This window comes from Barbus barbus (genome assembly GCF_936440315.1).
Source record: "Barbus barbus genome assembly, chromosome: 17".
Taxonomy (NCBI): Eukaryota; Metazoa; Chordata; class Actinopteri; order Cypriniformes; family Cyprinidae; genus Barbus; species Barbus barbus.
Window position 1 is genome coordinate 19736073 of NC_136745.1, and position 17614 is coordinate 19753686.

Genomic DNA, 17614 nt, shown 5'->3' on the forward strand with positions numbered 1-17614 from the left:
CTAATAATAATTGGCCAATATTCTAGTAATATGCATGCTAATGAGCAACTAGTTAAGAGACCCTAAAATAAAGTGTTACCAAACTTTTATAGGGATTTTATTTATATATTGACACATGGATGGCATGTATAAATATATTTAAAAAAATGAATAATACTGACTGTAAGTGAAACCACTTACTGTAAATAAATTCCAACCACAGGTTCCAAGTTATGTTTTTACCATGATCTGAATATCGCCCAACGAGCAAGGCAGTCTGCACAGTACAGGCAGAGCGAAAGAGAACAGCCATTACAACAAGCGCACCATGCTTGGGTAGATGGAAATAAATTACTCCCACGGACGTCTCTCCTCGGCTCAGCAGAGCATATGCCCAACGGTAAAGTCAGAAACGAGGGAAGATCAACAAATCTCAAATTACCCTCCCAGGGACAGCACAATCAATAAAAATGTTCTCCTAGCAATAAACTCTTTATTAAACTGAAATAATTCACAAAAGGAGGTTGTGCACGGGGGGCTGTAACCTTGCCTGTATGTGTATGTTGATCTGTTCTTCATTTTTTGGGACGTATTGCCACATGCAGCTCAGTCCTTTTCTTGGCCAAGCACACATGTGAAACATTATACAGTCGCCTTCCTGCCGTGTCGTCTCAGCAGGTCTCGGCACAGCTTTCGGTAAATCGTTTCAGGGACCTCTGTTTAAATCAATACTGGAGAACTCTGAAACATACCCAGACGGGCTCAAAATATTAATTCATGACAGGTATATTTGTCCGTTTCAGTAAATATTTTACGCGAGCACATAATAACCTTATTTTGACGAGAATACTTTGATCTCCTTAGAGAAAGCTTATGTATCATGTAACATAAATGACACAATGTGTTGCCTCTTTGAGAAAGAGCAATAAATGGCTCGAGATTAGAGCAAATCTGTTCTTCCGTGTAATGCAGAGTGCATGATTCAGCCTGACATCAGAGTTGCACATGTTGAGTTAGTCACCTTATCTCTCAGAAACCTAATACACATGCAGTCCTGATCAAACTTACAGGAAAAAAAATAAAATAAATAATGATACTAATAAATAAGCAGGGTAATTATCATGACACTGTCAATGCAAACAGCTTCTATCCAATTAGGGAGCAATACGGCATTGGTCTACAAAATTAGGTCATAATTTTATCACAGCTGCGTCTCATGATTTAATAACACAGCATTGCAATTGTCAGTGTGATCACACACCTCCCAGGAACTTGCACCAAAACACGGCTGACTATTTTAAGCACATATACATACTGGAGACAGCAAAAGCCAAAGTTTTAACAAAACAGATTTAAAGGAATGTCAACCTATCACAACATACTTAAGGTGAGTTGCGAAGACCGTGCGGACGTAGGCTCAGTTCATATCTGGTATTAAGATTGTTTTGGTTGATGGGATCACACATTCCCATTCACACTTGTGGCCAGTTTTACTAATAGCTTGCGCCAGCGCAAACCACCTTTTGGCATTAAAATTGCACTGTCAGGTTTTACTAAAGACTTGCAGTGACGAATTAGCGCTGAAAAGGCATGGACACAGTTATTTTTGCGCCTGACCTTATTGAATATGCATTTGTAGGATCATGGAAATTGGTCTTATCACAGCGGAAAATAACTCAAATATTTACAATGAGATGACTGTAAAATAAACAAAACAAACATGATGCACTCTCAGCCATCTCTTTAAAAGTTGAAACGAAACAGACTTGTTTTTTTTCGTTAATTTACATATTTCATGTAGGCCAATTTATTTTATTCCTATCATGTGTCATTTTATCTGTTTTTCTCAGTTTTCTCCTGTTGTTCACATGCATGCAAAACTAAACCAGTCAAAAAAAAAACATTTTAATGGGTAACACAATTGTCAATTTGAATTTAATTTAACATTCTAATTTTGTTGACTAACGGATAGGAAAAGAACATCGTAATGTTTAAGTAAAGCATTCGACCACATAAGAGTCCACTACGAGTGCAATCCAGTCAAACGCATCCTCAATTACCTCTGGAAGTGGTCAAATGTGGACAAGCTAGAGGCCGTTCACATCTGAACTTAGCTTATCGGATCAATGAAAAAACATCGTAATACCAGGTGTAAACAGGGCCTTACAGATAAACTGAAAAAACACATCCACAGCGACTCAGGAGGGTAATTTTCATCAACGGGCACAACATGCGACACATTAGAGGGTTGTGCAGTTGGCATTAAACTAATCTAGAGAGCAGCACTTTGACAGATCCGAAAGAGATCTCTACTCCCCTAAATCGAACTAACACCTCAGACACTAGCCACCGTTGGAAACTGACAGGCGACAAACCTAGGATGACAGATTCCAAAATCGCATTAAACTAAATGAGAAATAAAAAAATGGATTATATTTGGGATGGTGAGGGATAGAGCTGGCAAAGCTGACAGACCTGCCATGACATTAATTTTGTCTTTTTAAAGACTTTTTTTATGGATATGGTGAGCATGAACACCTGAGCTGTCTGCTACATTTTTCTGTCTTATATACATTCGTACATACATACATACATACATACAAACAGACACACAATTACTCACTTGATCAGTGCAACACAATGTTGTTTTGCTACTGAATTTGTATTTCATACAGAGGAGCCTACCAGCGCTGTGCCAAAACAAAGCTTCAATTAAACTCAAGGGGGTGAGCAGTCTTTTCTGCTTAGCCATTAATCTGGAAGCATGGCACACCTCTGTGCTTCTCGTCCTGTCCTGAACATACTTTTCACTATATTCAAACGACAGGTAACAATACACCAGGCTGCTCCAGTCACCTGTTGTTAGCCTCGAGAACAAAGGCTGGCACCGTCACCATGCCCTGCAACCAACCAGCGAGGCAGGTAATGAGGGCTCATGAATATGTATGAAGGCAAATCCGAAATGGTAGACGATCCAGGTGATTGACAAACAAGATAAACAATAATAACAAGCAAGGGCAAGCACAGAACCCCTAACAGGCACGACTATGCACAAGCATGCTGAGAAGTCCGTAGCTGCACTGAGGTGAGGCGCAGCAGGAGAGAGAGCTGACAGGACATACGTCAGGATGGACAATGGGCTTCTCAGAAAATGCTACAAAGATGTCAGTCAAAGACGCTACCTTACATCACCCTAATAAGCTATTAATGCGATGCCAGATTTCTAAGGACTCGAGAATGCGATACTATCATCTCTAACGCTGTGGTGCTGTATCATGCGGGACAGAGAGTGTGGTTATTTGTCATCGTTCCACATTATGCATTGAACTACATACTTTATTAGCTGCTGTTATGACGCTTTGATTTGAACAAAGAGCCTGCAAGGATAGAAGATCAAATAATAATAATCAGAGACCGATTCAACCCTTTTTTTTTTTTTGAATCAAAGTTACTATGCTGGTCATAAACTATTTAGGCAAAACCAAACTGGAGAGTTTCATACAAAAACAAAATTATAAAAATAAATAAATAAATATAAAATAGAATGAATGAATGAATTAAATAACATGAAACAATTTTATATATATATAGTGTGTATGTATATATATATATATATATAGTGTGTGTGTATATAAGATGAATATGAGACAAAACTACAGAATGTCACATTTTATTATTAGCCGTTTTAACACACACGTTTTACCAAATAAAAAGAACAGCACTTTTAGAGTTCATCCCACTCATTGATGTGAGCATAAGTATTGGGACAGTTGAACATAAGGCAGATATAAAAGATTAAAAGCTATTATTTAGTTGCAGATCCCTTGCGCACAATCACAGCAGTGAGTCTGTGACCCATAGACATCACCAGACTCTTGGTCTCATCCTTTGAAATGCTTTTGCTTGTTTTGGGGAGTTTCTGCCTTTACTCTCCTCTCCAGCTGGTGAAATTCATGTTCAATCGGATTTAATCTAAGGCTTTCCGTTTCTTTGCCCTTATAAATTCCTTGACTGAACTGGCAGGGTGTTTTGGATCATTGTCATAACCCCAGCTTTCTGGAAGTTGTTGGTGATTTTACAGACACGTCTTTTAGGGTTCATTTTCACAGCTTTTATGATGTGTCTGTCATCAACTACTGTTGTTTTCTCAGCCGATCAGGTCATTGTCGGTTGCTGGTCTCGCTGGTGGTTTCTAAACTCTTGATTTCTCCATGTCTTTTGTTTTTGCTAGAGCTCTAAATGACTTCCTCTTTTCTTTTAGCATCCAAATTTCTTGATTTTCTCTCAAAGTCAGCTCCCTCGTCTTCATCCTGGTTTGTGTGTGTCATCATCGAATGCAAGATTCAGAATGCAGAAGTAATGGATATAATTGATACGACACATTCCTTGCTTTTAATATCTGAAGAATTAATGCAAAAGGACACAACTGATCACTCAGAAAGACCTGTGAGGCAACTGTTCCAATACTTATGCTCACATCAGATAGAGGGATGAAACTCTAAAAGTGCTGATCTTCTTAACTGGTAAAACATCTAGGTGTTGAATCACCCAATAATAAAATGTGACATTCTGCAGTTTTGTCTCATATTCATCTTTTAATCATATTTGTAAATGTCTTGACTTCACAGCCAACAGAGCAATTTTGTCTTTACTGTTCAAATACTTTTGGAGGGCACTGTATATATATATTTTATTTTTTATTGTGTGTTCCACAGTGGAAGAAGAGGGGGGGGGGGGGGGGGGGGGTTTGTAATACATGACGTGGGTAAAAGTTGTCAAAGTCAGTTAATGATGACAGATTTTTTTTTTTTTTGGGGGGGGGGGGGGGGGTCTCCTTTAAAAAATTAAGTCTTCAATATTATGAGATTAACATCACAAATCATAGGATATCCCTAATAGGATAGGATAGCCCTATTTTGGTACGATTTACTATTTATTCATATTACTCCTGTATGCAATCGATCCTTTAAAAATGGGCCTTAAGTTAAGCAGTCCAGCGTAGGTGTTTGAATGAAAAATCTGCAGTTTGGAATGTATTCAGACCAAAGAGACTCATAAAGCATATACTTCACAAGGAAGGAGTGAAACAGGATCGAGCGTCGCACATTTCCATCTTATCAACTCAGGTATCAAAAATACATGAGGTGCTAAAATGAGAAAAATGGGAAGTATGGAGTTCCTTTGAATACTGAATTGCACAAGAGTACATGTTACATTAGTACATTTCCTTTGCAGTAGTCGAGCGGTCAATGGGGATGAATCCCAAGGAATGACTGGCATAATTCATAGCAAGTAGAAGGTACTGCAGGAGCATACTAATGTGATGAGGAATGTCATTCAAAAATGAGCAGTTTTCTTTCGTCTATGATATATAATTACAGAAACTCAGCGGTGACACCGCTCCGCAGCTCAGTCGATGCAATGACACACATCGCAGTGATGACATCACTGAGGCTCTGGGGAGAACTTGGCTGTCAAATACACAACTGAGGTTATGTGACGTGCTCCCCACAACACACTGTGATTAACATAAATCAGTCATGCTACAGACTTTCTTATATGCTTGCAAACCCTGCTTGTGAGAGGAGAGGACTTTCCACAGTGACTGGCAGATATAGTCCTTCTAAAGATCAGAACATGAAACAGTGCAGACTGAACAGTAATAGGCAGTGTTAAGAGGGAACTGAGAGAACCTCTTGGGTGTTTGCAGTCTGTGTTGACGGAGACAGTCAGAGAGCACTGAGAGAGACAGGTAGACAGGGCCATCTCACTGACTTCTACCACTGGGCTGAGATCTAACATGCTCGAATCAAGTGTATGACCACATATAGTGCCAAAAGTACTCACTCGCTTGGACTTTTTCTGGTTTTGCTGTGTCACAGCAGCGGATCATTGTGGATGTGTAGATATTGCCTTTCATCCATTGATCAACCAGCTGAAAATGTCTGAATAAATCCATAGTTTTGCGAAACAATAAAAACACTGAGCACTTTAAACTAAAAATAATAAAAAAGTGACTGATAAAACTGGAAAATTAAAATTAAATAAATAATTAAATAAAATTATATATTAAATCCAAATAAATATTGAATGAAATTAAATATTTGCATATTTTGTCTCATTTTGTTCACATTTTATTTTGTCAACATTTTAGTCAAAGTTTGGGCACTGAGTGACTGAATATCAATATTCTAAATATTCTCAGACAATTAAAAAAATTTGATTAAAGGATTTACAAGTTTTTAAGTTTTAAGTTGCACATACCATCATGAATGTATGTGAAATCAACAAATACTAAATCAGATATACTTTATACAACATTTCCACAATATTTTGACTGCATATACTGTAAGCATTGCTCTTTTGATTATCTTCATCCAGGTATATTCCTTTCTAATACACATTAAGCCGATGCAAATTAAAACTGCTTGTATATGACTGTTAAATGGATCAGCATCCAACGTATGCATGAAGCACGTTTGCAGAGATATCTGTGAACCTAATGAAAGAAGAAACCAGGATAGCAATTAACAGCACTTCATCAGGTCATGACTTAAATGTAATATTTAACAAACTGGTCAATTATAGATATGCTGATATTTTTAGTTTGGTTCGAAGTTTGAAAAAGAAGACACACAAAACCACAGCAGGAGTATAAAAGCCCACAATACTATTTTTCCTGTGAATAACTGGCCTTTCACTGAACACATTAACTGAGGTTAGCCCTGCCATAATGAGAGCATGTGAGCTAAGAAGAGAGACGTGCAGTGGGTCATTTTCAAATGAAAGCTATTAGTGTTCATTACACAGCTCCCTGTTGATAGTGCTATACAACGAGTACAAAGGTTGAGTCCATCTTGAATATGATGTAGATAGAAAAGCTTATTAGAATTCCGAGATAAAGTTCTGCTCCAGGCCAGCAGAGTGCCTAAGTACAACCCTCGTATAGAAAACGAGCCAGAGAGAAAGTGAGAATATGAAACATCCATCCATGTGAAAGTAGCGATTGGGCAGCAAGATTGTTCTTTAAAAATCCCCTCCCGAGAAAACTGCTGACAAAATCCTTGTTTATCCCTCTCCGCTCCCTTCCTTTAATCAAGACTAACCTGTTACTTTGTTTATCATCATACTGCATAGCATTGGAGTGTGGTCTGTTTGTCTACTGTCCTATTCTCAGCACACTATAATGCCACTGGTGCATTATTTCAAAGAGGGCCACAGCCTTTGAGAGCTTATTAATAATATCTGCATTGTTCTGGCTTTTGGCTTTACTGTGCTTTTGGCATCAGCAGTGTAAGGGCATTGAACCAAAAACCACTATCCCCGCATTAAAGTCTTCCCAGAGGGCTGCAGAGGGGTTCTTTGAGAGATTAAGACACCACTGGAGAACACAAACTTAAGAACTGCCTCCCTGGCAGAAAACAAGAAATCCTGGGGTTTGTTTCACTAATTATCGTCTAAACTGATTACAGAAATTTAGCGGTATCAAAAAAGTGCTGTAATAAAACCTTCAGCTTTATCTTCACACATTTCATATGGGGTCAGTAGGGCGCAGCTGCTGAACTCAGTTGCGGGTGAAAGAAATGGATGTGTATTAATATAAAAGCATGATGCAGAGTGAAGGGGATTTGCCTGGGTGGAAGATTTAAGGTTGTGGCCTCATTGGTGGCTTGAACAAAGCAGAGTGTGGCTGAACCTGGCTTCTTTGGGGTTGTGAAGCAGGTGTTCTGAAAGATGTGAGCACAATGTCGGCGTGCAGACCTTGGTCTCTTTTGCATGTGCCCAGTCTCTTTCTCTTCTGTCTGTGTCACACGTCTACAATGGGGCAGAGCTTCTTTGTCAGCACGTCTGTCTTTTTTATGGGGACCTTTGCCTGGACCAGACACTATAATAAATGCTTTTTTATCTGATTGTTTTGCAGGCCCTTTGTTGTCAGTGGGATGACGGTTCTTTGCTTGCGTGATGAGAAAATGTGGAATGACATCCACAAAGCAAGAAGAACTTTAAAAAAAAATTTAAAAAGAGGGACAGAGTCAAAAATAAAAATAAAAAAGAGAGAGGCTAAGCCTCATTCCTGTCAGAGAGAGAGAAAGAAAGAAAGAAAGCAAGCGAGAGAGAGAGAGCATCTGAGTGAGGCATTGCATTTTTCTCCAGACAATGGAAAGTAAGTGTTTGAGTGCTTGGCTGTGCAGGCAAGCGTTAGATGAGAGGCTTCACACGCCTACTGTATGGATGATACACCCTGGCAAGCCTGCTGGGGTTTACAGATCTGTGCATCGCTTGTATGAACCGATGGAGCTAGAGGAGTACTGTATGTGTAGGATGGAGCACACTGAACCAATCAGCTCTAACACAGATGTAAAGTAGGTGATTGTTTAGTTACACTTTCTGCCCTCACGGTGACATCGTTTACATTACACCTCGGTATTTGGTATTGAGGGTGGAGAGAGTGTTGGTTATTCACTCCCCCCACCTACAATCACTGCCGGACCTGGGACTCAAACCCACAACCTTCAGGTTACAAGTCCAACTCTATCCATAAGGCCACGACTGCCCCATAATATATATACAGTATATTCATATACAGTATATTCATATTTACATTCATGGAATATCAAACAGTATATTCTCATTCTATCATTAACAAGACCGTGCTCATTTCTTTCATGTGCGGTCAGTCTGAATCCTGAGTGTGACCACTGGGACATTCACACTCATCTGACAGTCTTTCTATTTTGAAACTTGACATTTCCTTGACGCAGTGTGAATGATGTCAAGGTAGAGCAGCAATCACTATGTCCCTACCCTAGGAGAAAGAAAAATAAAAAAAAGAACAATACCCGGTAGTCTCTCCATCCATACTGTTTGAGTGGTTCAGAGGCACGTCTGTCTGTGGCTGCAAGCTCACCCACAAGCCTCTGCCAACATCCCGTCGGCACGACTGAGGCATTACCATCCTGCCAGAGAACCACTAAAAAGCCTATACCATTACCGTGCAAGGACATAAAACTGGACCTGTGCATTACCTCCCACTCAAGGATGAGGATATCATGCCATGGCTATTTGAGCTCCAGGGATGAAGATTGGGCGATGAAGGTGATAAATGTGAGGGGGTGCGTTTGGGCGAGTGAGAGAGAGAGGGACAGAGAGAAAGAAGGATGAAACTGAGAATAGAGACAAGAGAAAGAGGTGTGCAGACCTGACAGATGAATCTCCTCTATAAAGCGCAGCTGAATGTGGGAAAAGGTCATCACTTTAGCGCTTCTGCTTCTGTAAAGAGCGACAGGGCTGTCACCTCAGTTCAGGCTTCCACACACCCAGCTCAAACCACCTGGCAATTAAAGGTCATCTCTGCTCCCAGTAACAGCCAGGAAGGGCCAATGTGGACCAGGACATCTAAATATTCCTTATCTGCTCTACCTTTCTCCAGCTTTGAAAGAAGAGCAAGGAGAAAAATAGAGACAGAAAACAATAAAAATCCCTCATCTAGATGAAGGGGGGAAAAATGCAGATTAATTCTGGCACTTGGACATGGCCCAAGTACTTCAGAAGCAAAAGCTAAAATAAAAGTCACAAATCCCCCTAGTGGTCTCTGAGATAAACGCCAAGCTGTCAGTTGTGAAGCAGAGTTGACTCTTTCAAATCCACCTAACTCACAGTGGTGAAAAAGCCACCAGAGGGTTCGAGGCAAAGGGTGGTCTAATGTAAATGAGATCAACTCTTTCACAGACAGCTTAGGTATCTTTAGTTCAGGAAACACATGCCATTTGCAATTACCACGTTTAAGATGAACAAAAACCACTGAGACAGTCAGGGCGTGAAGAGCTTCCTGAAGGATCATCAATCTTGCCTGTAAGACAAAGGGCAGTGGGAGGGAGGGTGGGGCGGCAGGAGTTTTGCCAAGTCCTGTCCCAAAGCAGCTATTATGAGAAAGTGAAAGTGGAGCTTCTACTGGCCTGGTGAATGAAAGCAGACAAGAGTATTGTACACGAAGCACTGCCTGGCATCAAAGACGTCTCTTTAATGAAGCCTTTCAAATGCACACAGTCATTTGTAAGCATGACGAATCTCTGAGCAAAGACAAACGTAGGACGCTATTCAAATGCTATTCAGAAAATTCCCATGAATGTCTGGCTTTCGAAAAAAACAGATTTATCTGTTTAGGAGTTTGGTGCGTTTCTGTCAAAAGTTCACACACACACACACACCCTTTAGTAGCACAACATTTTGAGATTTGTCTTTAATAAAAGCCAAATGCCTGTTAACGGAAAATAATAATAATATTAAAATGAATAAATAATAATAATATTTTTTACGACTCCAAATCATCTAAACCATAAACATGCCTATAAAATTAATAAATCAATTAATTTATTCATTTAATTTTATTAAAGTAAAATAAAAACAGTTTACATAAAGAAATGCAAATAAATAATTTTTTTTACTATTTACATATTTTTAATTTTAAAACTGTATCAGGTAACACAACTTTAGCAACCCTAAGATATTAAAATAGACATAATCATAAAAAAAATAATAATAATAATAACGATGGTGCAAATGTAGGGTACAAAACTAAATGTAAAATAAATGTAAATAGATACAGTATAAATAAATAAAATGGACAAATATAGATGTAAATTTATATATATATATATATATATATATATATATATATATATATACACAGTGTATATATACACAGTGTATATATATATATATATATATATATATATATATATATATATATACACACACACACACATACATATATATATATATATATATATATATATATATATATACACATATATATATATATATATATATATATATATATATATATATATATATATATATATATATATATATACACAGTGTATATATACACAGTGTATATATATATATATATATATATATATATATATATACATATACACACACATATATATATATATATACATATATATATATATATATATATACACACACATATATATATATATATATATATATATATATATATATATACACACACATATATATATATATATATATATATATATATATATATATATATACACACACATATATATATATATATATATATATATATATACATACACACACACACACATATACATGTATATATATATATACATATGTATACATATACATATATACACTCACCTAAAGGATTATTAGGAACACCATACTAATACTGTGTTTGACCCCCTTTCGCCTTCAGAACTGCCTTAATTCTACGTGGCATTGATTCAACAAGGTGCTGAAAGCATTCTTTAGAAATGTTGGCTCATATTGATAGGATAGCATCTTGCAGTTGGTGGAGATTTGTGGGATGCACATCCAGGGCACGAAGCTCCCGTTCCACCACATCCCAAAGATGCTCTATTGGGTTGAGATCTGGTGACTGTGGGGGCCATTTTAGTACAGTGAACTCATTGTCATGTTCAAGAAACCAATTTGAAATGATTTGAGCTTTGTGGCATGGTGCATTATCCTGCTGGAAGTAGCCATCAGAGGATGGGTACATGGTGGTCATAAAGGGATGGACATGGTCAGAAACAATGCTCAGGTAGGCCGTGGCATTTAAACGATGCCCAATTGGCACTAAGGGGCCTAAAGTGTGCCAAGAAAACATCCCCCACACCATTACACCACCACCACCAGCCTGCACAGTGGTAACAAGGCATGATGGATCCATGTTCTCATTCTGTTTACGCCAAATTCTGACTCTACCATCTGAATGTCTCAACAGAAATCGAGACTCATCAGACCAGGCAACATTTTTCCAGTCTTCAACCGTCCAATTTTGGTGAGCTCGTGCAAATTGTAGCCTCTTTTTCCTATTTGTAGTGGAGATGAGTGGTACCCGGTGGGGTCTTCTGCTGTTGTAGCCCATCTGCCTCAAGGTTGTGCGTGTTGTGGCATTTCTAGGGTTTACAAAGAATGGTGTGAAAAGGGAAAAACATCCAGTATGCGGCAGTTCTGTGGGCGAAAATGCCTTGTTGATGCTAGAGGTCAGAGGAGAATGGGCCGACTGATTCAAGCTGATAGAAGAGCAACTTTGACTGAAATAACCACTCGTTACAATCGAGGTATGCAGCAAAGCATTTGTGAAGCCGTTGTGCGTGAAAATCCCAGTAACTGAGCAGAATGTGAAATACTCAGACCGGCCCGTCTGGCACCAACAACCATGCCACGCTCAAAATTGCTTAAATCACCTTTCTTTCCCATTCTGACATTCAGTTTGGAGTTCAGGAGATTGTCTTGACCAGGACCACACCCCTAAATGCATTGAAGCAACTGCCATGTGATTGGTTGATTAGATAATTGCATTAATGAGAAATTGAACAGGTGTTCCTAATAATCCTTTAGGTGAGTGTGTGTGTATATATATATATATATATATATATATATATATATATATATATATAAAAAACGACCCCCTGGTCTGGATTTTGACCAGGATGTGTTTGCATTTCATACATAGCCCTGTGAGTGGATAAAGGTTTTAAATGGGGGATCAAGCTGCATTATATGTGAAAGTGCCTATGCACACACAACTCACCTGGATTAGTGCTTCACTTAGCCTCTCCTCATCCACCTGCAGCACGATATCCCGGATCTCTTCATAAGGCAGCCGGAATGATCCCAGGAAAATTGCTGTTCGGAAAGAAAAAAAGGAGTTATATTCTGGCCCTGTAGTTTAGAGTGTCAAGAGTGTTCAACAGGGCCTCCCTTAGAAATGGCCATGGGACAACGTCAATAACTTCTCAGGTGGATGGTAAAAACACCGTTTGAGTGTTTGTTCCACTTCGGGGCAATTTGAAGTGAAAGAAAAACAATTTTCTGGCAACAATAAAAGTAGCTAAAATAACCTCAGATTTGGGGCCCTATCACCAGATAATGACTGCACATCTTAAACATTCCCCAGGTTGAAATGCAAAGGACCACAGGTGCAATTTACCCAACAGCTGAATTTGATAACCTCCGCTTCTGAGGAAAGAATAGTCTGTAATTATAGCATATAGCTTATAGTGCGCAGTTTAAAGTGCATCAGTGGGGGACTGAACATAATTGTACATTTCTGTCTGAAGCAGTCACTGCATTGAGGTTAAAATTGCCTTAACATTTACTTAGATTAAAACAGTCAAGAGTTTTCCAGTAGTGTCTGGAAACAATGCTGAGCAGAACCTGATTTTGTTCTGGGAAATTATCACAGTACAGAAAGCATTCAAGGGGCTGCTCTTGTTTTGTACCACCTACCACCAAGCTATTTCAGCAAATGTTTGATGGGAACGCATGGCTGAGTGGATCTAGAGTGGATCTACTGAAGATGATACGTGAGAGTCTGTTCTATGAAATAAGTATTTATTTGGTCAGATATGTCAGAATTGCATCAGCCAATGAATGCGAAGGCCCTTCTGCCTCACCCCACCATCCAGCTCTCTGGTGTGCAGGTGAACGAGGTCCAACTTCTGATGAACAGTGATTTAATAAACTACCATTCCCACCAGCTGATTGACTGAGTCTCTGTGAAACTATGCTCTATTTTCTGCAATTCATTAGTCGGCCATCTGCGTGTGACAATATGCCGGTTTCTTCAGAGAAAAGAGAGTTCTGTGCTTTTTTATTCAGGAGATGAAGGTAGAGCACACACAGCGGAATTTCAAAGCATGGGGCTCATCTGGCAAAAACCGGACACAATGGCATAGGAAGAAATTCTTATTGTAGCTTCGGTGTGCCAAAACGCACAACGAGGTTTTAAAACTAGCCTAACAACACAATACAGCCTGGCTATAGGGATATGCTAATGAAGCAACCATCAGTAGCATGATGAGCCAATCATCAAGAGTATCACATGCCAATAAACAAACAAATGGTTAGTCACTGAATGTGGTGAGTTTAACAACCCCCAGTCAGAACTTATCATATTTGCTGCAAAAAAAAAATTATTGGACGACAAATGCTTTCGCCTCATCTGTTCATTCATTAGCATAATTTACATATTCACAGTGAGTGAATTATCCTGAGTTTTCCTCTAACAAGTTTGTCCATGACAGATGCATCCCATAATTCATTTCCGTTCATATCCACTCATACTCATCAGCCTGGGGATTTAGTCACAATTGTTTTGTTTTTCTCAACACTGCAAACCTTGCAAGCATTATGCAAAGAGAGCCCTTCCGTCCCAAATATATAAAAATGCTATCTATACTAAACCACCTCCACACATGGGCATAATTTATAGGAACTTACACTTTGTTTTAAATGCAGTCCGCTACATGTGTAAAAAAGTAATGCTGACGGAGGGCCGACGTGACTCTTCTGGAGTTGGATCAAGGAAGGGAACAGAATGCTGGGATTGTTAAACATGCTAATGGACAACAGAGCTCTGCTGGGTATCTCTGTGTTATATAGAGGAGCATGACTTCATGTAGCGGTTGCCTACTTTGCTCGGGTCCTCCTACGTTAACCGCACTCGTGAGATTCACAGCCTCCTCGTCATATCTGGATTATTGTTTCAGCTGTGCACGGAGCCACACCCGGGCCCCGGGTCCAGAGTAGCAGAACAAATATCCTGCTTCTCTTTACACTCACAGTGATGTGTGGGATCATGTATGTGTCTGTGTGGGATTGTTCACAGGCCCCCAGGATCAATTAACTCAGCAAGTTTTCCTACAATTTCATGGCCAAAAAATGAAAGTGTGGGCATTGTCCAGTCAGCCTACAGACTGTACTCTCAGCATGAGGGGAAGACAGCAATAGATACCTGGGGGTATGAGTAACTCTCTCTGGTCAAAGTAAAGAGCTGAACTGAGTTGCACAAGTACCTTGGGTCATTTTCACTACCCTGGATCAATCTTGTCTTTGAGGCCCCCATCACAAAATAAAAATAAAATACTTTTAAATAAAAATTAATAAATCAAATAAATAATAAATAAATGAAATTAATCAGTAAAATTGAAGATTCTTTTACACAATCTCTTTCTGCTTTCCTGTCCCACCTCCCCTTTCCTTTCTCTGTGAGAGATGACAGATTTGTGGCTGAAGTGAATGTGTAACAGCACCCCCACTCCTGTTCTGGCATTAGTTACTCCAAAGCCTGAAGTGATGTGTGTATGCGTGTGTGTCGCATCAAAGGCAGGGTAAAGAACTAGCAGAAATGAGAATGAGAGAACGAGAATGTGAAAGTCAGTGAATGAGGGGAAGAGAAATGTCACTGCCATCTTTTCTGTTAGGGCCATCTCCATCTGCTCCAGCTCTAATAGAAGAAGAAAAGAACAGAAGAAAAAAGAAAAACACAAACCTTGATGTCATCTAAACTTGTTGCATGAAATAATGTTACATGATTCATGAAAATGCCACCCCTTTTGTTGCATTCGTACTGACTGACACAAGCATCTCTATTATTACTGCTCATAGTAAGTGTTAAGGATTTAAATTAATTCTAACACTACATATTGTATTAGTCTTCAGTGCATAATAACTCATTCCAAGATATGAATGATACATTACACTGTGCAGTTTGTTAAAAAAGAAGTGTGCTAATACTGTTCTTCTAAGCAATAAGACTCACAATGTTTGTCTGACAATCTAAAAAAACAATTTTTTTTTTTGTCAAATTAATTTATGAATTAATTAATTCATCCAAGCAATTAATCTAACCAAACCATGGGCCATTCAGCAACCCCTTATAAAACCCCAGTAACTATATAGAAATGCTCTGGAAATAACCCAAGAATCATTATAGAGAAGTACAAGCACAATTTATGTCTGGAAATGCACACACCTAGTTATACATTTATTATCCATGTTAAACCAAAATTTGGATAATGTGGCTTAAAATATATTCTTCAACAGCAGCCATGCAGCCAGACTCGGAGCTTCATCTTACTCTATTCGCACATTTAAATCGCATTGATGTATTCAATTGGAATCCAAGTACTCTTCCGGCTAGGATGAAAACAAGCATGGGTAGGACATATACTCAGGTGGCTGGTTGTTTTAGCATTTGCTATAAATATTTCATGAAGTGTGATATTGTATATATAAGGTGTTCTACTCTCCAAGACAAAGCAGCAAACATTTCCAAAGAAGAATAAAACTGCATTCTCATGCTGCTTTCATCAATCAGAGTCCAAATAGTCGCAGGCACTCTTGAGAATACAATGAATTCATACAAACACACACACACACACACACACACACACACATAGTCTCTCCCTGAAGATTCAAGAGCGGGAGAAAAAGTGGCAGTGGAAGAGAGACAGGGAGTTACTAAATGGCAGGAGGGTCTGGCAGGCTGATCAATACAGGCTACAAAACAAGATGTGTTCAGTTCAAACTGTGACATCAACAGGTAGCTCCTTCTGTCCAGGAGAGGGTCAAACTCAGTGTTTTAGTGTCATGGGGTAAAGACAATGTAGAACTTAAAAATGGCCAAATGTAATTAAACTGATTTTGATAAATAAATAAGTTCTACTGACCATTGGTTTTTATTTACATGTGGGACGAGAATCAATCAATTAAAACAAGCAATGTCCCAGATGGAAGTACCCTTGGTTTGGGGGGAATATTTTGCTTTGTGGTTAGGATGAGGCAGACACAAATAAAATGCTTTGTCCCTTTTCCTGTTTTCCTCCTATTTGTTTACGATACAACTGATATCAGAGGAATCGGGTAGAATCCATTATCAAGAAACAGCATCCCCAAAACCTGCTGCAGGAAGAGCAAATACTGACGAATGCTGCTTGACAATACAAGAGGATAAGAGGAATTTCAAAGCTGACATGATATGTAGGAACAAGAAAACAAACAAACAGAAGAGAAGAGAGGAAAAGTGTCAGTCAAAGCCTGACAACATTGCAGCTATAGATTTCAGCAGCCTGAACTGTTTTCAGCACAAAAAAAGTCAGTTAGATCCATCTTTTCCAGTATGGAGCAAAAATACCTAGGACTTCTCTTAAAAAATTTTAATAAATAATTAAAAAGACAATTCTTTAGAGACAAATGTAACTTCTTTGGAAGGAAGAACAAAAAATACAGATCTGGAGGGCTCTTGGCTCGCTGTTAGGGGACACAGATGATATGGAATGCTGATAACTTACACAGATTCTGGGCTGTCTTGGCATCCAGAATTCGCAGCTCTTTCGCTTTTTTCTTGAATTGTGTCATCCTAGCATCTGTTTCTTCCACGTCCTTTTTCACTGAAAGCAAAGAGACAGAACCAGAGAGTAAGTATTAATTATCAAAACCAGTAAATGCATCTGTTCATTTTTTTTGGGGAGGTAACGAGTAGACATTTTCAGACGCTGAGAGTTTAACAAATTTCAGACATCAAGCATAAACAGAATGACTGCACAAACTGTGATTACAGGAAAAAGAACTAGATTTGTGCATTTTCTGAAGAAACCACCACCATCATTTTAGGGTGTTTTGTAAGGTTGGCAGGTGCACTGAGTGGCTCATAGCACATTGCTATGCTGTTGCTAAGGTTTTCTGGGTGGTTCCTAGGTGCTTGCTTAATGGCACAATATAAAAACCCAATATTTCTGTGATCAGAGATGAATAAGCTAGCCGTTTCACACTACCTTTATGTCTTTTTTGT

General features: G+C 38.8%; 1 protein-coding gene across 2 annotated transcripts in view; it reads right to left on the bottom strand.

The window, feature by feature from the left end:
* The window catches only part of LOC306883740 (protein diaphanous homolog 2-like), a 440640-nt gene that overhangs the window by 174378 nt on the left and 248648 nt on the right, over positions 1-17614 (bottom strand). For both annotated transcript variants that reach the window (XM_079439172.1, XM_079439173.1), the window contains 2 exons: positions 17115-17213; positions 12572-12666 (listed from right to left, as the gene is read on the bottom strand). In XM_079439172.1, coding sequence (XP_079295298.1) covers positions 12572-12666; positions 17115-17213 — 194 coding nt within the window. The remainder of the gene's footprint in view (positions 1-12571; positions 12667-17114; positions 17214-17614) is intronic.